The sequence below is a fragment of the Vulpes lagopus genome, chromosome 10 (assembly GCF_018345385.1).
Source record: "Vulpes lagopus strain Blue_001 chromosome 10, ASM1834538v1, whole genome shotgun sequence".
Classification (NCBI taxonomy): Eukaryota; Metazoa; Chordata; class Mammalia; order Carnivora; family Canidae; genus Vulpes; species Vulpes lagopus.
In genome coordinates this window covers 48,623,223-48,646,204 of record NC_054833.1, presented here as the reverse complement: position 1 = coordinate 48,646,204, position 22,982 = coordinate 48,623,223, and the positions used below count along the sequence as shown (strand labels likewise).

The 22,982-nt window shown below is 38.6% G+C and overlaps 1 protein-coding gene across 4 annotated transcripts in view; it reads right to left on the bottom strand.

Annotated features, from left to right (window-relative positions):
• Nucleotides 1–2,770: 2,770 nt before the first annotated feature.
• The window catches only part of ARHGAP20 (Rho GTPase activating protein 20), a 132,811-nt gene continuing 112,599 nt past the window's right edge, over nucleotides 2,771–22,982 (bottom strand). For 3 of the 4 annotated variants that reach the window (XM_041771693.1, XM_041771692.1, XM_041771694.1), the window contains exons 10-15: nucleotides 17,536–17,714; nucleotides 15,802–15,963; nucleotides 11,886–11,995; nucleotides 9,475–9,664; nucleotides 8,018–8,132; nucleotides 2,771–7,002 (exon numbers count right to left, since the gene is read on the bottom strand). In XM_041771693.1, the coding sequence (XP_041627627.1) occupies nucleotides 5,147–7,002; nucleotides 8,018–8,132; nucleotides 9,475–9,664; nucleotides 11,886–11,995; nucleotides 15,802–15,963; nucleotides 17,536–17,714 (2,612 nt within the window). In that variant the 3' untranslated portion in view covers nucleotides 2,771–5,146. The remainder of the gene's footprint in view (nucleotides 7,003–8,017; nucleotides 8,133–9,474; nucleotides 9,665–11,885; nucleotides 11,996–15,801; nucleotides 15,964–17,535; nucleotides 17,715–22,982) is intronic. The other variant, XM_041771695.1, reaches the window with a different exon arrangement.

Genomic DNA, 22,982 nt, shown 5'->3' with positions numbered 1-22,982 from the left:
AAAGGATAACTCTCCCCTTGGCCATTTATTATTAGTGGGGCATTCATCTATCCCACTTGGTGGTGGTATCTAGCTGACCTAAAGGTGTCGGAAGGACTCTGACTGATTGGGGGGTAAATGCACATATCTGGGCTGTCTTCTGTTGATAGGTTGAGAAGGGTCAGGCCCGAGTCTCCTGTTTCTATTGGATGAGGGGATGTAAGATGCTGTTATTGTGCTGTTTCTCCAGTCCTAGAGTTCTGAACCAATTTGCCTTCCTCTTAATACCATTTAGAGTATCTTCCTTGTATTATTCTTAGGATTTGTAGTTGCACTTAGTGGGGAGGAGAAGGGAGACACAAGTCTACACCATTTTCTCTGGAACAAATTTTCAGTCTAATTGTTTTTATATTTCTCATAGCTTTCTGAATTATTTCCAATATTGGGTTATTATTATTATTTTTTTTGTAGTAGAGATATCTAGCTGTTTCTGTAACTTTAGAGTTTGGATTGGTCCTAATGTATATAATTTTTATCCGCTTTATTATGAAGTTTTATTATCCCTATTTTAAGGTGAAAGGCTGAGAAAAAAGAGCCTCGGGTGAGAATGAGGCTCCAATTGAATGTACCCACCATATAGGGCTATTGTGAGCATTAAATGAAATAATACATATAATGCATCATTTACCAAAGCATGTAGACAATAATAAGTGCCTACTGAATATTAATGTTAATTTTCTTCTACACAATTTTTTTCCATGGTTGTTTAGAGTTCCTGGGGACAGAAACAATCTTTTGTTACCTTGTATCCCTAGAATCTAGAACAGTACCTGGTAATAAAAATTGAACTGCCTGAATAGCATTTGTATCATTTGTGTAACACCTTCACCTCTCCCTAACCCATGCTCTAGCACTCTTTTGTTTTCTTTGAACAACTTGTGATTTCAGTTTCTTGCTTGAATTAGCTCATCTATAGCTATCCTCCTCTCTATTCATTTGCTGTGCCTTCAAGCAGTAAGCTTCTCTGTATTCATGTATTTTGATAATTCTGCTTCTCAGTCATCTCATTCTTGAACAAAGATATGTTTTCTTTCCTCCTGAAAATCCTAGGCAACAGCACAGTCCCTGTGACCAGTATGAATAATTCTTTATTATACATTTTACTTGTGCAGAAATGGGTATACTTCCTAAGTACAGGTTTGTAGCCAACTTACTCACTCTTTATAGCAAGAAGTTCTAAATTTAATTCCAAGTTACTGTAATTTAAAATCAAACCTATATGTAAATAATATTTAAATCTTAATGTCTCAGGAACCTGCACTTTATATTGCTATGTAAAATAAAATCAAACTCCGGAAAATGTATTTACTTAGCCCTAACAAATAGGTTGGGAAAACACTTTGAATTATCTAAATATGTATGTATGTTCTAGCGCATGATGCACAATGAGAACACGTACTGTGCAAAGTTAGAACAAGGTACATCCAATACTATCCTCTGTGTATGCTTTCTTGGGACTTCAAAATTTTCCCAATTACACGCCTTCTGCCAATTCTACTATACAACTGACATTATGCAGAACTGAAACTCAAGGAGTTCGCTGTATTTTAAAAAGCCCACAAACAATAAAGATGAAGGATTTATACTCACAGGTGGCTCAGAAAATGAATAGGACTCATACTTGGGGCAGACAGCACAGAACTCAAGAGAACTCTTCCTTTCAGCAGGAAGCTTAGCTTATGAGATATCCTGATAACCAGAATAGATATTAAAGAAAGTTAACATTTTACCTAAGTTTATTATTCAATCTTTTTCTTTGTATTGAAATACGCAGTTTTCAAAGAATTCCTCTCAAGCCATTAAAACATGATCGGGTAGGAAAATATCAGTTAAACACTACCATAATTTTGATTAAGATACATAATATTCTTAGAGTTTCTTTTCCACAGACAAAATATGCCAGTGGTTCAAGGATACATTAGATCCTTTCAGTTCAATGTCATGCCATGAAAGGTAGAAAAATACAATGTGAGATAATTCCTTGAATCCAATGTTTTTAGTCAACTGAGACCTTTTTCAAAGCAAAATTATTTTTGTATTTCTGTAAAACTTAGATATTAACATCAGTGTCTCTGTACATTGCCCAAATATAATCAGTGACATTTCTGACAGTGGAGTTGGTAATCTTCAGTATTCCATTACAGCAAATCACTTTTTTGGGGGGGGGGGGGCTAAGGTAGTTTATATTTTTTAATTTCTTTGCAATGGTAGTTAAACTTACACAGAATGAACCTCAATGAATGTTGAGAAGGCAAAGATGCAGCAGCCATGAAAAACTAGTAACATTTAGTAAGTTTATATGATTTTAGAAATACTGATGTGTTGGAGTATCTGAATCCAGACATCCTGGATGTGTCCAGGGTCAAATGGGTACTCTGGTTGGAATGGTTCAAATTTAGAAAAGAAAATCTCACACAATCAACCAAACTGAGTTAATGGTTCTCTGGGTATGAAAACATAGACTATATCTGATTCTAGGAGCAAAATGAAATTGTAATGCCTAAGAAAATGAAGATTATGTGTCTAAAGCAGGACTTGTTTGGTAAATGATAAGATTAGGAAAATAACAAAAGAAAGAAAACCCTATTTTTCTAGAAAGACTGACCATGGTCTGTAACTAAAAATCCAAAGTTCCAATTCAATATTAAATACATGTTATAAAATTTCCAAAGTTAAGAAATTGGGTTCATTAACTAAAACAACTCTACAAAAGGGCAATATTGCTCTGATGGGATTTTTAACTCTACAGAATTTTTTTTTTATTTAATAGACAGCATGGACTTCATACATATCCATTATCAGTGCTTTGAAAACCAAACAACTTTAAAAGTTAGCAGCAGTTTCTGCAAGTACAAAAATACACATTTATTACATTACATATGGTAGTAAAATTTGTCAAGATATATTATACAAACTCAAAGCATTTTAGATAAAGCATCAGTCTAATATATTATAGATTGACAGAGTATAATAAAATGACATGTAGTCTGTCTTCCAATCATACAATATAATACTTTACAGCAATATTAACAAACTATTCACATTAAGTATTACAGGAGTATCTAAGGGAACACAAAGAATAGGAATGGTTATGGAAAACTTCAGTATCTATTTTCTTCTATGCTTCAAATTGGGGTGGATAATATTCTACCCACCCATATGAAAGGAAAAAGGATAGAGCTATTATTTTGTTAAGTGGAAAAAGAGTTTCTTCCAGACACTCGAAGCCATAAGAACTTTTATTCACATCTTGCAGTTCCGACAGTAGTATGCCCTAAGGGTAAGGGGAGTGAATCCCTGTTGCCTTTATATATTATACCACAAAAGATGCATATGGACACTCAGGAGTCTAAATACAGGGGTGGCTGTTTATAAGGTAAAATCTACTTCACATCTGTGACTGAGATGGCCAGTGTCATGAAGGAGCTCTTTGGATACAGAGTTCTGAAAGTTAATTACAATGCTTAGGGCCAACAGGGCCATGTCCCATAGAGGTAGGTAGCACCTATAGCTAATACTGAAATGACCTCTACTTTATAGAAAACATTTTTTCTATAACTGAAAAATGCAATTTTTAGGACAACAGGGAAAGAATATTTGACATGAAAGTTTCCTAGTAGCTAAGAAAAATAATTTGGCATCAGTTAATTTGTGGGAGAAAGGTCCATCTGATGGTGAACTAAAGAGGCCAAATGGATTCTGAGCAACTTCTTATAAATAAGTAGTTAAAACGAAGGAAGATGCACATCCATTCCTGATTCTATCCCTTTCTACTGGCTGGCAAGGCCTAATAATCCATGGAGATAATCCCAGGGATGTACTGGTATAATCTTTAAGGCAAGAGAGTGGAGAAGTATTCATGGATATGAGATAAACTAATGGGATATAAACCATGAATAATTTGGGACAAAAATGGGTAAAACTTCTGGAGATGAGAAAATCTAAAGCCAATGACTGTTTGAGAAGAACTCCTGCTTCTATGATGGGTGTTCCATTCTATGACTGTTATAACCTGCCAACTTTAAAATTACTCTCTCAACTGCCAATGACAATCAGAAAAGGGATGATTTATCAGTAAATTTTCTTTAAGCTGGCTAATCTAAGAGGCAGGGCTCTAGAAAAACACTTTTCAGCAAAGAGAAGCCATGCTTTGATCACATGTTGGCAACAGCGTCCTGTAACAAAGAAAGGACTGGTGTTGCAATCTTTCCCTCCACACTAGGATAGCGAATGCTGTAAGGAGGTCACTCTCTAACAGGACAAGGTATAGTTCTGGAGAATGTTCCTAACACAGGCAACTTTGGAAAGGATACTTAAATGAGCAACCATTTCCTTCTTTCTCCTCACAGCTCTATGTCCCGGAGCCTTTGCAAAGCAGTGGACCAGTGAAAAAACAAATCAATGAACACAACCACCAAATAAACTATGGTACTTATGGCTCTTGAATCATTCTATTTATTCCATTCTAGCTCCATTGATGGGCTGATTCCTGGAATCTTCCTGTGAGGGCATGTGACTAGAGAATGTCACAGAAATGCCTACTGGCTTGGATTCAGGGAAACTTTTCACATGATTTCCCTCATTACTGGACATACTTTCTTTTTTACTACTTTGACTAGTGGCATGTTTCTTGCTTATTAAAACTTGCTTATTAAAAACATTCTGTGGAATGTGGATGTTTCTCTGCACCCTCCCCCTCTTGCCACAGTCCTTATTCTTCAGTTATGATATCCTGACCTCCTCAGGATACTAATCTCATGTAGGACATGTTTCCTCTACCCAGAATATGTTTTCTCTGGCCCTCTGCTAGTATCTCTAAAAATTCATGATAGGACCAATCCCATGCTCTATATAAGGAAAAGCCTCCCAAACAGTTAGGTGGTGAAATTTTTTAGTCTAAACTTTTTGCCAAATAGTCTCAATAAAGAGAATTCTTCTGTTGTCCTAAGTATTAGCAGTGATTATCCTTATGCTACCCATCCCATGTATTTATACAAAGGGGTCATAATAATCTTGTCTCTATGTCATTATTAGCAGTTTCTGTTCTTGCAGACATCAGATTCTTAGACTTGCTTCTGTTCTTGCACACATCACATTCTTACTGTGGTTAAATGTCTTTGGCTAAATGTTGGTCCTCAGGATCAGAAACCATTGTAGGCCCCAAGTTTGGGGGGGATACATCATCCACAGACAACGAGCTGGGTGAGGATCTTCTACAAGACAGAGAACCAGGAGAGCACTGCTCGTTATTCTCTTCATCCTTGTGTGACTTCACACAAAGCTTGAGTCCATCCTCCACGAGGCTGAATGGAGAGCTACAGTGTCTCTCTGAGTCCTGGCTGGGGTAAGAACTGTACCACTGGGCTGTTTGCACAGTTCCAAGCTCTTCAGGCGCCCTCTGAAGCATGTCTTTCTGTGTCTCTGGTAGTGGGCTGGCTTCTGAAATACCAGGAGCATGTGGAAGTTGCTCCGTGGGTCCTTTTAGAGTAATGACTTTCTTCTCCTCTGGTCTGGATACCCTTGTCTTCTTTTTGAGGGACCAGTTTTTCAAACTGGCCACACCATTTCTCAACCATGTGCTTGGGTGAAGAGTTACAGAATGTATTTGTGAATGCCATTCTACAGTATCCTTTTTCATATAAGCCAGGTGGCTGCTGGGCTGCCCTGATGAAGGACCAGGAGTTGCAGAAATGAGGCTGGAATTGTTAAAATCAGAAGAAAGCTCTTCCTGTTTTCTTTGAGCTTGAAAAGTGCAATCTATTGGAGAGGAAGTTTCAGTGGGGGTAAACACAGAGTGCTCAGAAATCTGAGAAAAAGCGCTGTCTTGGGAGCTCACCGATGAGCCAGATGGGGAAGTGCCTGGGGAGGACAAGCTGGAATAGCTAGTCCTTGGGCAGAGGTTTAATCTTGGGGGTAAACCCTTCTCAGGGTTCTGGTTTGTGCCACTACTCTTGCCCACCTCAATCCCCATGACCAAACTCTGATTAATGAGCTTTTGCCCCTCCATCTGCAATGACTTGTGCCGCTTGAGATAATCTTCCTCTACATGAAAGAGACCAGCTTCATAGCTTGTTTTATGCTGTTTCTTTGAATAAATTCCCCTGAGATAGGTCAGTTTGCAGTGCTGGTCATCCATGTTGGGCTCTGAGCAGCGCCGGTGCCTCCTTGAACCTTTGATGGCATCTGCTGCATGTGGTGGGGAGTATCCAGATGTATCTGCACCAAAAGGTTGGTTCCTGGGATGGTCCTGTGAGGACATGTGACTATAAGATGCTACAGAAATGGCCACCGGCTTGGATTTAGAAAAAAGTTTCATATGATTTCCTTCACCACCAGATAAACTTTTCTTCTTAACATTTTTATTAGTGGCATTTTTCTTGGTATCAGTGCCTGCGACTAAACTCTGTTTAAAATACGTCTTACCCTCTTCCTGGAGGGGTTGATTCTGCTTCAGATAATCTTCATCTTTTTGTGAGAGAATTGCATCACAGCTGGACTTGCGTAGCTTTTTCTGATAAAATTCCCTGAGATAGGAAAGCTTAGAATCTAGATAATCAATGCTGGGCTCTGAGGAGCGTCGGTGTCTCCTCAGGCTTTTGGGAACATCTGCTGCAGCTGTGGACAGGTAGCTGGGTGTGCTCATGCCAGACGGGGCCCTGGCATGATCTCGTAGTGGGACCTTTGTGTACACTACTGCAATGTTCACTGGCTTGGAGTCAAGAGGCCTTTCCATTTGAATGTCTTCATCTTTAGAACGGTCCAAGTCAAAGTCACTCAGGGTTAAAAGGCCTTCCACCTCAGGCTGGTCAAGGTCATAGTCACTGAGGGTTAATACAGAGTCCATGCTTCTGCTACCCTGACCAAGTTTCTTTACCAAGTCACTACAAGGAGCATCGACATCCTCATTTAGCTCATTTTCCAAGCTGTCATAGGAGGAGTCATTCAGTTGGAAGCAAGAGATATCTGTCAAAAAAGATCAAACCACAATTAACATTTTTACTTACCAAAAATACATTCTGCCTTACAAAAAAAAAATCTATGGTACTTAGTTTCATTTTCTTCTTATATAGATTGTTCAGATTCCTACTCTTGAGAAAGAAAGGATCTCTCAGTCTTCCCAGAATTAAAAGAATATGTTGGATTATACTGAATTTATCTCAGTTCCCGAAGAAATAGGCTTTCTTAATTAAGATCTCCTCAAGGCAATGAAGACATGTTGTTAATACCAAGAAATGGTACAAAATACAAAGGAATGAATGTCAGGTATATGCAGGTTCATGCCTGTAGGTGAGCGCACACGGTTTGGTCTCAGAGAAACCATTTATTAACCAACATTCTTCAATGTTCACTACTTCATTTAATCTTCCCAACAACTATAAAAGTTAGACATGATGGCTATCCAGATTTATAGATGAAGATACTGACGTTCAGTGGCACAGAATAACTGGTCAAAGATAACATAACTAGTAACTGGTGGTCTTGGAATTCATATTCTGGAAGGTTGAATGGTTTCAACCACCCCCCGCCGCCCCGGCCCCCCAGTGCTAGCTGTTCCTAAACTGTCCACAGCATGCTGAAGTGTCTCAGGGGCCACTTGGAGGAAGAATGGGGAGAAGACCAGGCCCACCTCTACCCCTTCAGGGACTTTCTACCATAGTTTCAGCCACAGCAATTCTACATACATGTTAGGGACCCTTGTAAAGGGTTATTTACAAAAAGGTTAAAAACATACCATATGATGCTTCTGAAGTTTTGGACCTCATTTTATACATTTCTTAACCCCACCACAGTGTTAATATGACCTGACCTACTAGTAGGTCATCCAAGGAAGAGCAGAAACCCTAGGCTCACTGACCGAAGTCAGAGGCTTCCTTCGTGGAGCTGCAGCAGGCCCCAGGACACTGTCCCAACATTTTCACAGACATATATCTGTTTCTCACAAAAAAAAAAAAAAAAACAATCCAGTTATTCACAATACCTGAGGCATTCTCTCTAGTATCACATCTCACTGAAACCTGTCCCAAGAGGGAAGTGATTTCTTTTCCAAATATCCTACAGCAATTTTCAATGAGAAATTGTATAAGCAAAGAAACCTGCACAAAAAAGGACAAAAACAAAGTGCTATTTTTCATATGACATGCTTATAAATCAAATTTCACATAGAATCCTGAGAAAAATTCATGTCTGCTTTAAAGATATATAAAACAGTTCCCTCTAAAAAAACTACGCCACTTGCAAGAGTAGTTTGGATATAGAGATGAATTTTAATTGATGGACTAAAGTTCTTCATGCCCTCAGCTCAATGTTAATGCTTTCATACCAATGCTCTATCTTTAAAATGAGGGTAGCCGTGGTGTCTGGGTGGCTCATTTTGCTAAGCTTCCAACTCTTGATTTAGGCTCAGGTCATGAACTCAGGGTCGTGAGACTGAGCCTCACATTGGGCTCCTCACTCAGCATGGAGTCTGCTTGAGATTCTCTTTCTCCCTCTGTCCCTCCCCCTGCTCTCTCAATAAATAAATAAAATCTATTGAAAAAATGAAATAAAATTAGGGTAAAGTATTCTCTTTAGGGCATTTGGGGTAAGTAAACAAATAAACTTTCTTATTAAAATTCATGAAGTATCACTTAGATAAAGATTTATGAAATGTATTTCATATGGAAAGGCAGTTGTCTGTCATAAGCATGGGAAGTGGGCAGCATCCGCTGTGGGTTTCCTGTGAAGCAGTGAGACAGCTAGAGAGAAAACTTGCATTTGCCTCACTGGTTTCCACCTATGGGATTCTTTCCCTTGGGCTCCCTGGAGAAGTCTGGGGAAGAGGTAAAATGTTATGAGGGGGCTCTGGGCCTCCAAAGGGTTGTGCTGGAAGCCTTCCTTAGTCTCCTTACAATAGAGGTTGAGGTAGAGGAACAGGCAGTGTGTTGGGGCAATGGAAACTAACATCCCTAAGCCCCGTATTAACTACTAGGCACTGAAGGGGTGTGAGTTCAAGTAACTGCTGTGTGAACTAGATATCATCACCACCTCTATTTTTGAGATGAGGAAACTGGATCAACAGAACTGATTTTATTTTAGACTGTGTGTCTGGAAGTGGCGGGGCTGAGGAATGAACCTTGGCTTGTCTAAATCCAAAGTCCTTTTTTCAAAAAAAAAATTAATCCTATCAACTTCTTTCTTATAACTCTAAGGTTTAAGTCAGTCATAGTGTTTTGCCTCAAGGTTAAAAAGAAGTAACCCAACTGCTATCATTGCTTTGCTCAAGAAATTACCTTTCCATAATCTACCAGGATAGGATAAAACACTCAGTACATTCAAATGTATAAGGAGCTGTATTTAAGTTATTTAAGAAAATGTCTTTCAGAATTAATACCCTGAATTTTAGGTTCAAAATGGGGACTCAGTCCCCCAGGGTATAAAAATGAAAAACTTCATTACCTTTTTTGTAAATTCATTTTCTAGTTCTGGGCTGGAGGAAGTAGGAGGCCAAAGAATGCTTGGAGCAATGCACACCGCTAAATTAAATGCAGTCATCTGATTGGATGAAGAATGCTCCTTGATGTTGTGTAATAGCCCGAAAAGATACCTTAGCAGAACAACATTGGCTCTCGGAAGCTGGTCTAATAGCCTAAAGACAGAAAAATGCACTCTTTAAGAAAGACATTTCATAAAAAACTTGTGTAGATAGGCAACCCTTGTTTTGCAACCATGCAAAGCAAGGACTCAGTCCAGATATGCAAGTTTTAGTTAACATGGGTACATGCAAAGCAGGGACTCCCTGTACAGAAAGAATAAAATATGTACTGGGGATTTAATGATTTATTTTGTACACTGTCTTCACAATCCAATGAGGATGTAAAAGAATGCAGAAAAATGGCTTGTAAAAAAAATGCCTCCTGAAATATTGACTTGAAATTAGTGCAATGTGTTTTAACTTAGGCAAATCTTGTAACATTTCAGAATATTCTCAACCAAGACCCCTAAAAAGCTTTTTGATGAAATTAAATAACAATTAAATTTTAGTGGTTCTTTATTTCCAAATAGCAACACAGGAATTCTGTCTCTTGGTGAGAATCCAAACTTTAACTATTAAGACTTTCAGGTCCATTCTGAGAGCTTACGTTCTGCTCTACCAGCTTCCAAGGTCAATTTTGCCCCAAATTTCTTTTCCTCACTGGTATTACTTTCCTACTTACTTACCTATAAGTCCAGCTTATAATAGTACATTTCCTACTGTTCCTATTTTGCAATTGATAAAGGATTTTGAAATTATTCATTGAAAATTATATTGACTACCATCCAGAAAAAAGATATATATGTTTATATTCATGGTTGTTTCTTTTCAATGAGAGTCTGCAACCTGGGAGGGAAAATAAGGTATTCTGACTCTTGCTGCATAAATAGCCCAGAGGCATTTCATCAGTGTGATGGGCTGACCAATGAGTGTAGTTTTGTAAGGACAAGTTATAAAAGATATTGAAATCACCAAGAGATTACTGAGTGTATTCTATGGAAAGTAAGGTGCTGGCTACTCTTCTGTGTTATCTGATTCTATAGGGGCCCTATGACTTTGAGCTATTTTACAACTCTCTAAATTGTAGATTACTGATAGCACTATGCCTAACACCTGTCCATAGACTTTAAAATTCTGTCTGGTGGAGAGATACAGGATTTATTTGCTCCTCTTTCATGCTCCAGCAGAAAAAGCCAGTTTTGTATCTATATATAAATTCATTTCAGCATTTGATTCAATTATGTAAGTTGTGGTAGTTTGAAATCTCCTTTGAACTGGTGGTAAACTCTAACTGGTTCTCTAAAGATTTAAATAAAAATTTTCACATGTGTTCATTTTATATTTGTATGAGTCTTAATCTTTTAATTTTTTTAAATCATCCTTTAACAAGTTTGTATGATACACAGTTTTACACAATGAGCAACAAAGCAGAGAAGTTTTGTTCTTTATCTCTGAATGGCTTCCACCAAACCATAATGGAAGCATAGATAGCAATTCTGGTATCTTCAACAGTTGTACATGTTCTACTGATAAAATTTGTCTATCAATAGCAGTGTATAAATAATAATTCATATCTGGAAGTTTTCAAGAAAAAAAACATACTAAATAAGCATATATAAATAAGTGATATTAGGATTCTTGGGTTTTCACAGAACTGGGAGTGTTACCTTTTGTTAATGGACACTTCTTTCCAATTCTCTTATAATGCAGGAAACAGTCAGGAATATGGGCAGTAAATTCTGCCAGCAACCTCACTTTGCATGAGAATAGACAATGCGTTCTTTGTGATAAGACTGAGGCTTTGCAATTCCCTTTTTTCTTGACACGTTTCAATAGTTAACTGCCTCCCTACGGTGCCCCCACAACACCTTCCTCCATGGCTCTTTACTAGTACTGGTTGTGCTACACTCGAATTCTTGGTTTATCTATCTACTCTACTAAGGGAGTGAGTTCCTTGAGGGAAGGGAATTGCCTGTGTATGATTACAGCTGCTGAATGAGATAATATAAGGAGTTGTCTGGTTAGCTAATTATTTACCAAAATTAAGATCATAAATTGTAGACTGAGTCTACAGTATTAGTTTAATAGGTTTCCGCTCCTAGAGAGTCAGATCTACAGGAGGTATACAATGGTCAAGTATCCCATGTTAATAAGATTAAGTAAAAACAATAATAACAATGATAACAGCTAGCATAAATCTATTTTTAAACTAGTCCTCATGGATGACTTTGATAGTCATTACTTGAATTGACAAGCTTAGAAAATACTTTTTTTTAAAGTATTTTTGAAAAAAAAATAAAGTATTTTTGAGACATGACTAAATTAGAGTAATTACCTTTGAATTGTATTTATTCTCTCTTCATCATTTCCTTGATCCATGACACAGACCCACTGATCATAAAGATCTGATGAAAAAATACTTCCTGGAATATTTCGTAGAAAATCCTTACACAGAAGGAAAATAAATATTTTGTCATTATTCTCATGCTAAATATGCACTGGGAAAATCAAAAGGCAAACATTTCGTTGAAAAGTTAAGTCCTCCCTTTTTGGAGTACACGGAGCTTTGTGCCAACTCTCCATTGTCGCATACACATAGAGACACAGGCTTTGATTTTTTTTCTAACAAAAACCAGAGGAAAATTGGAATCTGGACTATAGTGAGCAAGATAAGGACAACGTGCTTGGGTTGGAATCTCATTTGTGTACATTTTAGCCAAGTAGTACAACATGGCAGGGTCTGGCAAACCAACTTAAAGTCCTTTTCTCCCCAGCTCTCAAATCACTAGTTCAAATAAATGCACTCAGACATCTGTGAAGTTGGTAATATGGTAGTCAGTCATCTGATCATTCTACACATACTTGTGCATATGTGCTATGTACTGTTTAAGGGGTGAGGGACGGAGAACTGCGTAAAACAAAGTCCCTGTTATTTTGGAACTTTACATTCCAAAATAATGTGGCATTGGTCAACAACTCCATGCAGAGGTAGAGTTTCTCCTGGCATTCCCCTCATATATTTGGGGATGGGGGAGAAAGAATTCCAGGCTATGTATGGCTGGGCTCTGGAGCCTGGGAGAGCACCCACACACCTGACAGGACACTCAACAACACGTCCCAGGTACATTACCCTCTCTGGCCTCTGAGACCCCAGTCTGCTGAGACTGCTGATGGGGCTGAGTGTGGTGAAACCAGGCTATATAACAAATAGGATATGATCAAGGGTATTTGTTGTTTGACTTGTTTATAAAAAGCTTAAAAATAAATTAAATTTGGTCCTGGTCCTATATTCATTTCTGTTCTAGGGCAACTCTCTCTGTTGCTTTTGGCATCGTATTAAAAAGGCCAGGCTTGCAAAGTCTGATCTCCACCTCAGTAAACATTATGCAGAAAAAACTCAATTTTGTGTCTAAGCACTGTACCCATGGTCTGGCAAGTTCCTGCTTACAACATGGAGACGGGTCAAAGTCTGCAATTGAGTAGTTTTAACTCTTGCTAGAAAACCAAGTCAGCAACTTTACCTATGTGCCTTATAAAAGGCAATACATAACATGTTCCTCTTGTGTCATTTTTGTATTACTAATAGGGAAGCTGTGGCATCTAATTGTTACACTTTGCTGATGAGGTATGCATCTTCCCTCTGAGAAAGATGAGCTCTTCCAGGTCAGGGACAGACCCTACTACCTTCTTTGTAGACCTCAATGCCACACATGGTCCTAGACACAGCAGAGGTTATTACTGAACTCTTGCTATTGTTCACATGGCCACATATTGATAAGGAACAAGGAAAGGCCAACTAACATAACTGAGATTCTAAGATAATTTAAGACTCCTCTTTGTAGTCATGTCACCTATTATCATATATTTTTTTAGAGCAGTTAACAAGTAAGAAGAGATCACTTCAAAGTCTTTCTCTGTTCTATTATATCTTCTGTACAAATGTACCTGGATTCTTATAATTCAAATGTGTCATCACAAAAGTCATCTCCTTTTGGGTAAAGCTATTGAATTTTCATAATTCCAAACTAATTTTAGTTACTGCACCTACTTTAAAAGTCAGATTTAGAAGAGGCAAAATTTGTTATTTCAAAGTGGGGCAGTGACAATAGTTCCCTTCTTAAATCTCAGTGGAAAACATACTTATGATCTGTCTTGAAGAAAAACATCATTAAATCTTAAACCTACACTTGAAAGATAATAACTCGTAACATCTCAATGAACTCTCCACAGCTGGAATAACAAGTTATGAAATACAACCACCATCACAGCTGAGAAAGGATGTGAGAGCTGGTTCTGAATTACAATCACCAGCTCACAGTACTCAACTGACAGTCTCCTCCCCTCCCAGAGCAGAGACCAGGTCCTCAGCAGGACTCTCAAATTAATTTACAGGATTAAAAATGAACTTTTCCTCAAAGGTCCAATGGATCAAAGTCAAAGTGTCTCAAGTAATTTTCTTCTCATTACAGTTTAAAGAGTTAAGCTTGTATTTTATTTATTTATTCATTCACTCGTTCATTCATTCATTCATTCATTCATTCATGATAGACACAGAGAGAGAGACAGAAACACAGGCAGAGGGAGAAGCAGGCTCCATGCAGGGAGCCCGATGTGGGACTCGATCCCAGGTCTCCAGGATCATGCCCTGGGCCGAAGACAGGCACTTAAACCACTGAGCCATCCAGGCTGCCCAAGTTAAGCTTGTATTTAAGCAAAACCAGCATAAGTAAAAAATTAAAGGAAAACTTAAGTACCACTTCTAGATAGTCTTAAACACAAAAAAAACAAAACAAACCAAAAGCTCAAAAACTTTTGGCAGAAAGTATCTTCTTTCCTGCAACCACTTGGAAGAAATGAGAGTAACACACGGTTACATAATTACAAAATTTCAATTACTTGGAACCCATTTAACCAGATTTTTCAATTATTTGTCTTTTACTTATTTGTATTTTTGTACCAGTGATATTTCTGCAATCTGAAATATAATTTGACTCCTCTAAGTCCCATATTTCTTGATAATAGCCTCAAAAATTCAATACAGAATTTTAAGTGTGGTTCTGTGAAGAATAGCATAGTAAGAAAATTTTCTAAAATGTAAGCTTTAACTTTTTAAATTAAGAGATGGGAGAAAGCCTAAATATATGAAGAAAAAAATAAAAATTCATTGTGCTTATATAGCCCACACATATATCTGGCTAGGCATACCATGCATATCTTTACTATACTTCAAGATTGAAGAGTAGTCACATACCCTGTGCAAAATCGATTAGATAACCCTAGCTCCAGCTCTCCATTTCTGTGAGTGATACTTTACTGTAAAAGTCTACAGCAGGGGTTAAGAGCAGAGGTGGCTCATTTGCCAGGAAACATTTGATTATTCTTCAAGTCATGGAGTAAGATTCTGTAGGCAGCTGACCAGGAGGAGGGACATGGAAGGGTTGTCTTCACCACATTTTCCTCCACTCCTGGCTCAGGTGGATCCCACCTGGGCTGGGAGATGGGAGCCTGAGTCAGGTCTACAGAAGCTATGGCTGCGGTTGAAGTCTCTGCTAGAAGCTGGTTCTGACTTTAGGTTTTCAAAACACGGGAGGCATTTTCAAGAATGTGGGGAGGAAAACATTTCAGAAGAGCTGTAACTCAACTATGGATGGGGTAAAGGGTAAGAACCACAAAAAATGCCAAATGTGGTCAGGGTTTTATAAAAGACCCATATGTTGGAGTCATTCCTATTTTGCTTTTACTTTAAAAAGGCACTGGGGTGCAGGGGAAGGCATGAGGATTATACAAGGGAATGGAATTTTCAGTGGTCTCGGTTAGCAAGTTTTTGTTTTAGTCGTTAGGCAAATGTTTATTATGGTAAATTCTGTTTCAAAGTTGGATACAAGTTTATTCTTGAAAATCTGCCTTTATTAGGAAGGTAATGAGACTGTGAAGAAGACATCATAATCAGGATGTTTATTTTGGTAAATATGCTGTGTGTGTTTTCTTTTTATTTTTTATATGGGGTGGCAGAGTGAAGATGAAAAAATTTAAAAAGCATATCTGACATGCCATATCTCTGGCAGAGGCTTTTAAAGGCCAATGTTGGCTTTGTGAAGTGGGTTTTGTTGTTGTTTGTTTGTTTTAACACTTTTTAGATTCTAAATCTATTAGGGTTCTTTGCAGCTGGGAAAAATGTTGTAATGAGAGAAACCAGTTGTCTTCTTCTAGAGCTACACTGTGGGAGTAGATGGAGGGAGAACCTTCCCTACCTTGAAGACAGATGCTATCACAAAAACAGATTCACAGTCTAGATGTACTTCAACTCCAGAATTCAGTTTCTCTTTTAGCTCTCTGCAGGATTTCACATTGGCCGATTGTCTGAAGATCCCTTTTGTTAAGGGTCCTTTTTGATTAAGAAAGAAAAGCATATCCTATAAGGAAGCAAAGGAAAAAACCAAAGTGGCACTTCACCCATACAAGCAGGGGAACACATACTCACCCTCTCTGACTGCCAGAGGTTAGGGCGTCCCTGGGAAAACACGGAAGGAGGGGCTGCTAGAAGTTCTAAGCCAGTTTATATTCCGGTGTCTCTAAATCTCTCTCCCCTTCTCATTGTTCCTAAATTCAACATCTAAACATTTCATTTAATGAAACTGTCTTTTGTTCAATGAACAGCCACTTTAAAATCAACTTTCTCTGACTGCTTCTAGCTCCCTACAAACTTGTCTCCCTTCTTCCATTACTCCTCTTTTCCTATTATCCTCTTATTCAGACTCTTTCCCCCAAATATGGAAATATTCTTGCTGGACTCATTCTTCACTTGGCTGGTCTTTTTTTTTTTTTTTTTTTTTTTTTTATATGACTCCATACCTCATTCTACTTTCTGTATTTTTACTCCATTCTTTTAAAATCAGGCTAAAAAAAAAAATCACCTCTTCAGGAAGCTTTCTCCACTCTACTGCATTGTGATCAATCTTTCATTTTGCTTTCTTTCTAGCAAAGAAATGTCCTCTGCTTGTGGTGTTTGGAAGGAGAATGGGTGTTGGAGACAAGCAATTCACGGCATCTGAAACCTAGTAATGGCGCATATTTACTCTGTGCATTTCTGGTAAACTGAAGCTTTTTAAGTTTGTAAAGTAGGGGGAAACCCGGGTGGCTCAGCAGTTTAACGCTGCCTTCAGCCCAGGGCCTGATCCTGGAGACCCGGGATTGAGTCCCACGTTGGGCTCCCTGCATGGAGCCTGCTTCTCCCTCTGCCTCTCTCTTTCTCTGTCTCTCATGAATAAATAAATAAAATCTTAAAAAAAAAAGTTTGTAAAGTAGGGATGATGATAATGATAATAAATGCTCAATCTGCTGTGCAGGGTGGGCAATAAAGGGGCAAGGCTCACGTGTGGCATGTATAAGTGCACGATACAGGATAAAGAACTGTACATCTAGTACGGTGCTTGTAGGATACGGGACACTCAATAAATGTCACTTGCCAGTGATTATTTAATATCAAGGAGACAGTACAAACTCAGTGGTTTCATCTGGCTCATTCTATTCATGAAAGGTAACTAAATGCTGGAGGATATACATGTGTAAACACTTGAAATGTAAGTAAGACACACACTGGATTTTTAAAAAGTAAAAGAATGAGTAGTTTCTGCTTCTAGAGTGTTTAAAGGAGGCTTCCAGAACAATGCAGAGTTTCAGAAAGGCCGTGTGAGAAATGTGAAAGATCACAGGACTCTGGTGTAGACTCTGCCTACAGAGTAAACTCTAATTTATCTGAGCAGGCTGATATGGCTTCTTCCTGAAACCACCAGCCTACATCATCTCTCCCCATTATGTTTCCCTTAGGATTCTTCAATAGCCTAATCAGATTTTTATTCCCTGAAGTAATAATAATATTCTCAGCCAAAGCTGAAACCGTGTTCTATAATTGTTCCATTTAAGAACAGATTTCCTTCCCAGGGTTCTCCTTTCCCATTACTGTCACAGGCCAAAATGAGACTCACCAAGACATGTTTGGGCAGATTGTCATTTTCACAAATATTTGGCAGAGAGACTCCAAAGAGCTGTGCCGGCATAGGAGATGTTGGTGACACAGGCAAGTTATCCAGGTGAGTGCTAGAACCCCGCCAGAAAGCCCAATTTATGATAGATCTTCTCCTCTTAAATGTCTTCTGGCCTGAATCTAAGGAAGAAGTGAGATTATTAGGAAAACTATTTTAATTCACTTCGTCTTATTTTTACAATTTTCAATTTATATAATGTTTGTTACTATGGTTGAAAAAGAAAAATGCTTATAGATGTCCTTTGTTACTGACAATTCAAACTTGGAAGTTTCACTGTAATATTTTATAAATTAAGGATAAAAATAAAATGTTTGGGTTATTCTCCATCCCAGTTTTGGAACATCACTGGTTGGTTTATTTGATTTTTGGCACTGAATTTTCAAAGGCAAAGAAAAGGCTCTCTTTACTGAACTGTAACAGCTTAAAGCAAAAGATGTTTCATACTAACACCTATATTATCCCATTTAAAATGAGAGTAGGCATACAAAGAAGTTGAAGATTAAATCAGACCACAATTAAATGGTGAGGAAAGGAAGGGTGGAGGGAGAAGGAAAGGAGAAAGGGAAGAGGAGGAGGAGGAGGAGGAAGAGGAAGGAAAAAACCCAAGAGTTGTCTTAAGATGTTCTCTAGAAACAAATAATGCTTTATTAACTTGATGTACCTCTCTACTGCTAAAAACAAAGGCAGGAAGCTAATGTTCTACATTCCCCTCCTCCTTTCTTTCCAACTGAAAAGACCTTTTTTAGGTATCTTTTTAGTTCCTAACTTTAAAAAGCATATTCAAGGCAGCATGGATGGGTACAAATGTGAGTGAGACTCGTCCTTGCCATGATGAACTTTACAATCTAATGGGAGAACAGGTCTGGTAGGGATGGGAAAAGAAGCAAGTGTATTAATAAATAAAATATCATAAGGGAAGGGCAGAGCACCAAAGGCATTCAGAAGAATGGTAAAGCATATCTACCCACACTAAGAGGGAGGGAGTAATCCTGGAGGCATTTGCATTTGGATTCTGAATGAACAAAATTTCAACAGAGCACCTGGCATCGTGGTTCGCACCTTGTAATTACTCAATAAATCATTCTCAGGCAGTAAGTGAACTGAAGAGAGATTCAGATGGAAAGGGACAGCGTGAACAAAATAGGCAGAAGAAAGGTCGACAGTGAATCATGATTTTGTGAGATCACCCTGCTAAAAGCATTTTTTGTCATCTGTAGCTAATTTTAACATGAAAGTTGATGGATTTGCACAGGATTTGATTCTTAAAAAAGACAGCTCTATAATGTTTCCTTGGACCTGTCCACTGACGTCCCCCAGTTCCAAGAACATACATATAGAAAACAAACTCTAGACGAAATTTAAAAATACAAAAGCCTAAAGGCACCAAAGAGTAAAGAGAAGAAGGTGGGTACTGGAGGTAAAAGGTTCGGTACTTGCAAGAGGGAATGGCATGGTATAGGGCAAGTGTCCCATTTTTACAGTTTCCTGTTCTTACAGCTTTTAGCCTGAGGGTGGGCTGCAGGGTGGTAGGGCCACTAAAATCTGGAGGAACCTGCACTCTCGCTGGCTTGAAGAACTATAGAAGGGACACAGATGCACCCACAGCAGCTAAAAAGAATGTGTGTGGCATCCCAGAAAGGAAAAAAAATGAATAGTGAGAGCCCCAAATATTGTGTATAAATTTTGCCCGAATCTCTGGCTGGCCCAGCAGGCACACACATGTGAGATTGATTCAAAATGGCTTGAGATTAAGGCCAACAGAATGGAGATTTGAGGCTGTGGTGCCTTCAGGTGCCCACATAAGATCTGCCACTATTTTCCCCAGTGAGAGCACGTACGAATAGTCATCAAACTGTCGTGTGGCCCTGAGAGCCAAGCCAGCACAGATGATGTTCAGCTGGTGAACACTCCCTAACGATGGGATGCTGAAGAGGTTATCTTTTCAGAGTGGGAATGGCCACACATGTCAAATGCTAATTTCAAATTAAGAGTTTTTTTTATAAATGTTTTATATTGTTTAGCTCTAATGTCCCTTAGCCTTTTATTTCCTCAGAATAGCCAACTTAAAACAAATACCACAAAAACCAAGTTGTGAGGAGACAAATAAGTAACATCTAACCAAATGGCCTTCAGACCTTCATCCACCTTTAGCTTCCTTAGAGTACAGTAAGTGCATCATCAGTTCCTTACTTCTTGGTGTAAAAGTCTGCAGCTCTGGGGTCAGGAGCCCAGTTAGACTCCTGGTTCAGATATTTATTTGGGCAAGTTACTTAATGTCAATTTTAAAGACATTATAAGAATATGATCTATACCTTAAAGACTTATTAAGAGGATTAAGTAGGATAATGTACATTAAAATACTACTTTGCAAGGGTATGGGTCACATACCCTTCACATACCCTTCACATCAGTCTTCATTAAAACTGCTAAGACACCAATCTCCTCTCCACAGAGTGTGTCCTCAAATCCATTCTCCATTTAGTGAAACACTCTTGGGAATTGTGTGGACAGAAAGGAATACCAGACTCTGCTTAATTAAAGCACTTCCTGCCCTGACATTCCCAAACTTAACCATTTTAGAAAACAGAGAAGGAAACAAAACCCATTCTTAAACCCAGAAGGGAGGTTCCTGTGTTTACCAATGTCAATCTGCAAATGCTTATTTAATACGTATGTTAAGCAGCTGTACTCAGTCTAGTTTCCTTACATTTAACCTGGTTTCTTTATTTCCAAAACTATCAAATTTATTTGACTTTTTAGCTTTCAAACACTCCTTAGGAAAAATGCTTCATCATAAAGTTATATACCCAGCTATCCTATGAGTGTTGACAGAGGATAAAGTAGGAAATGGAGTCCTGTACTTCATTATAAATACTTTCAGCTGCAGCCATGCCTTTTGTTATGGACAAAATTCAAGTTTAGAGTTCATGTTCACTCCGGGACCAAGAGAAAAAAAATTTCATTAAAGTTTATTTTCTTGCAGAGCTTGCAATGCATAGCTCGTACTTTCTAAATGTCAAAGGCTGATGAAAACACATGCTATTGTTTTTTATAAAAAATATAAGGGATATGTAATTGTAGAGCAAACTAAATTTTTATAAATCAAACTTTACTAAACAATCCTGGAAAGATTCAAGTTAGTGTTTCTTCATGCTTAAATTAGGGATCTGAATATTAAGAGTTACAATTCTCAAAAGTTTGTGCTTATCAATTATTATGGAAAAAATAATTTAAAAAACCTTAATTAGAAATTCTAGAAAGACGGAACTTAGCATCAGGAAAATACAAATCAAAACCACAATGAGATACTACCTCACACCAGCCAGAATGCCTAAAATTAACAAGTCAGGAAACAACAAATGTCGGCAAGGATGTGGAGAAAGAGGAACCCTCTTGCACTGCTGTTGGGAATGCAAGCTGATACAGCCACTATGGAAAACTGTGGAGGTTTCTCAAAAGGCTAAAAATAGAGGTACCCAGTACTGCACTATAGTTATTTATCCCAAAGACACAAATGTAGTGATCTGAAGGGGCACCTGTACCCCAATGTTTATACAGCAATGTCCACAACAGCCAAACTGTGGAAGGAGCTGAGATGTCCATCGACAGATGAATGGATAAAGAAGATGTGGTATATATATACAATGGAAGATTACTTGGCGATCAGAAAGGATGAATACCTACCATTTATGTTAACATAGATGAACTGGAGGGTATTATGCTGGGCAAAGTCAGTCAGTCAGGGAAAGACAATGATCATATGGTTTCACTCATAGGAGGAAAATACAAAACAATGCAGAGGACCATATGGGAAGGGAGGGAAAAATCAATGGGAAGCAATCAGAAGGACAAACCATGAGTAACTCTTAATCATAGGAAACAAACTAAGGGTCCTTAGAGGGGAAGGGGGTGAGGGGAAGGAGAATTGGATGGAGGGCACTGGGTGTTATAGGCAACTGATGATTAACTGAACTCTACATCTAAATCTAATGATGTACTATATATTGGCTAACTGAATTTAAACTAAAAAAAAAAAAATTCTAGCAGGATGGAAACGTAGGAAGATCCTGAACTCACCTCCTTTCATGGATGCACCTAGTCTACAGCTAGATATGGAAACAATTCCTCTAAAAACCCCTAAAAACTGGTGGAGCAACACCTTCATACTGGGCAAGTGAGTAGGAAACCACATCAGAGTGGGTAGGAAGAGCTGAGACACAATCTTACCACAAGTTCCACCCCTGACATGGTGATTCGTGATTGGGAGGAAATTCAAAACCTTGAGCTCCTCCATGAGGAGAGAATAGTTTTTTTTTTTACTCCACATTAGATAACTCAACTTCTAAGTCTGGCTGGCACCTGAGAAATGAGTCCCCAACATATGGTTTTGAAGACCACCAGGGCTTACACCCATGATGCCCACAAGTGTTGTGCCAAACTGAGGAACGGTTCTTGAAAGGCCTATATGCAGATTCTCTGTCCCCACAGCCCAGTGCAGAGGCAGCTCTTTGAAAAGCACCCATACTTTATGTAAAAGAGCCTCATTTCCTAGTTTTAAAGCATTGGTTTGAGGGGTATGGACTGGGATCCTCTCTGAGGATGGAAGCTTCCTGCTCTCCCTCTGCCTTGCTGATGCTAGGTACATCTCTCTCTCTCATCTCTCTCTGTCTCTCTGTCTCTCTATCTCTCTCTCTCTCTCTCTCACACACACACACACACACACAAATCCCCTTCTAGCAAGTACTGTCTTTATGCTCCAGCTGATGGGTGCCATAGTCTATGCTTTCCACTCTGCCTAACTAATGCTGGCATGTACCATATTTTCCCTTCTTTTTAAATTTTTCTTTTAATTTCCCTTTCCTTTTTAAATTTTTTTTTAAAATTTTTATTTATTTATGATAGTCACAGAGAGAAAGAGAGGCAGAGACATAGGCAGAGGGAGAAGCAGGCTCCATGTACCATGCACGGGGAGCCTGATGTGGGATTCGATCCCGGGTCTCCAGGATCGCGCCCTGGGCCAAAGGCAGGTGCCAAACCGCTGCGCCATCCAGGGATCCCCTCCCTTTCCTTTTTTTTTTTTTTTTTTTTTTTTTTTTAAAAGCTCTTTATTTTTTTTTTTTAATTTTTATTTATTTATGATAGTGAGAGAGAGAGAGAGAGGCAGAGACACAGGCAGAGAGAGAAGCAGGCTCCATGCATCCATGCACCGGGAGCCTGATGTGGGATTCGATCCCGGGTCTCCAGGATCGCGCCCTGGGCCAAAGGCAGGTGCCAAACCGCTGCGCCATCCAGGGATCCCCTCCCTTTCCTTTTTAAAATTCTTTTCTTATTTTTCCTTTTCCTCTCCACCCCCTCCTTTTTGGGTAGGTGCCATCTTTGCAGCTTTG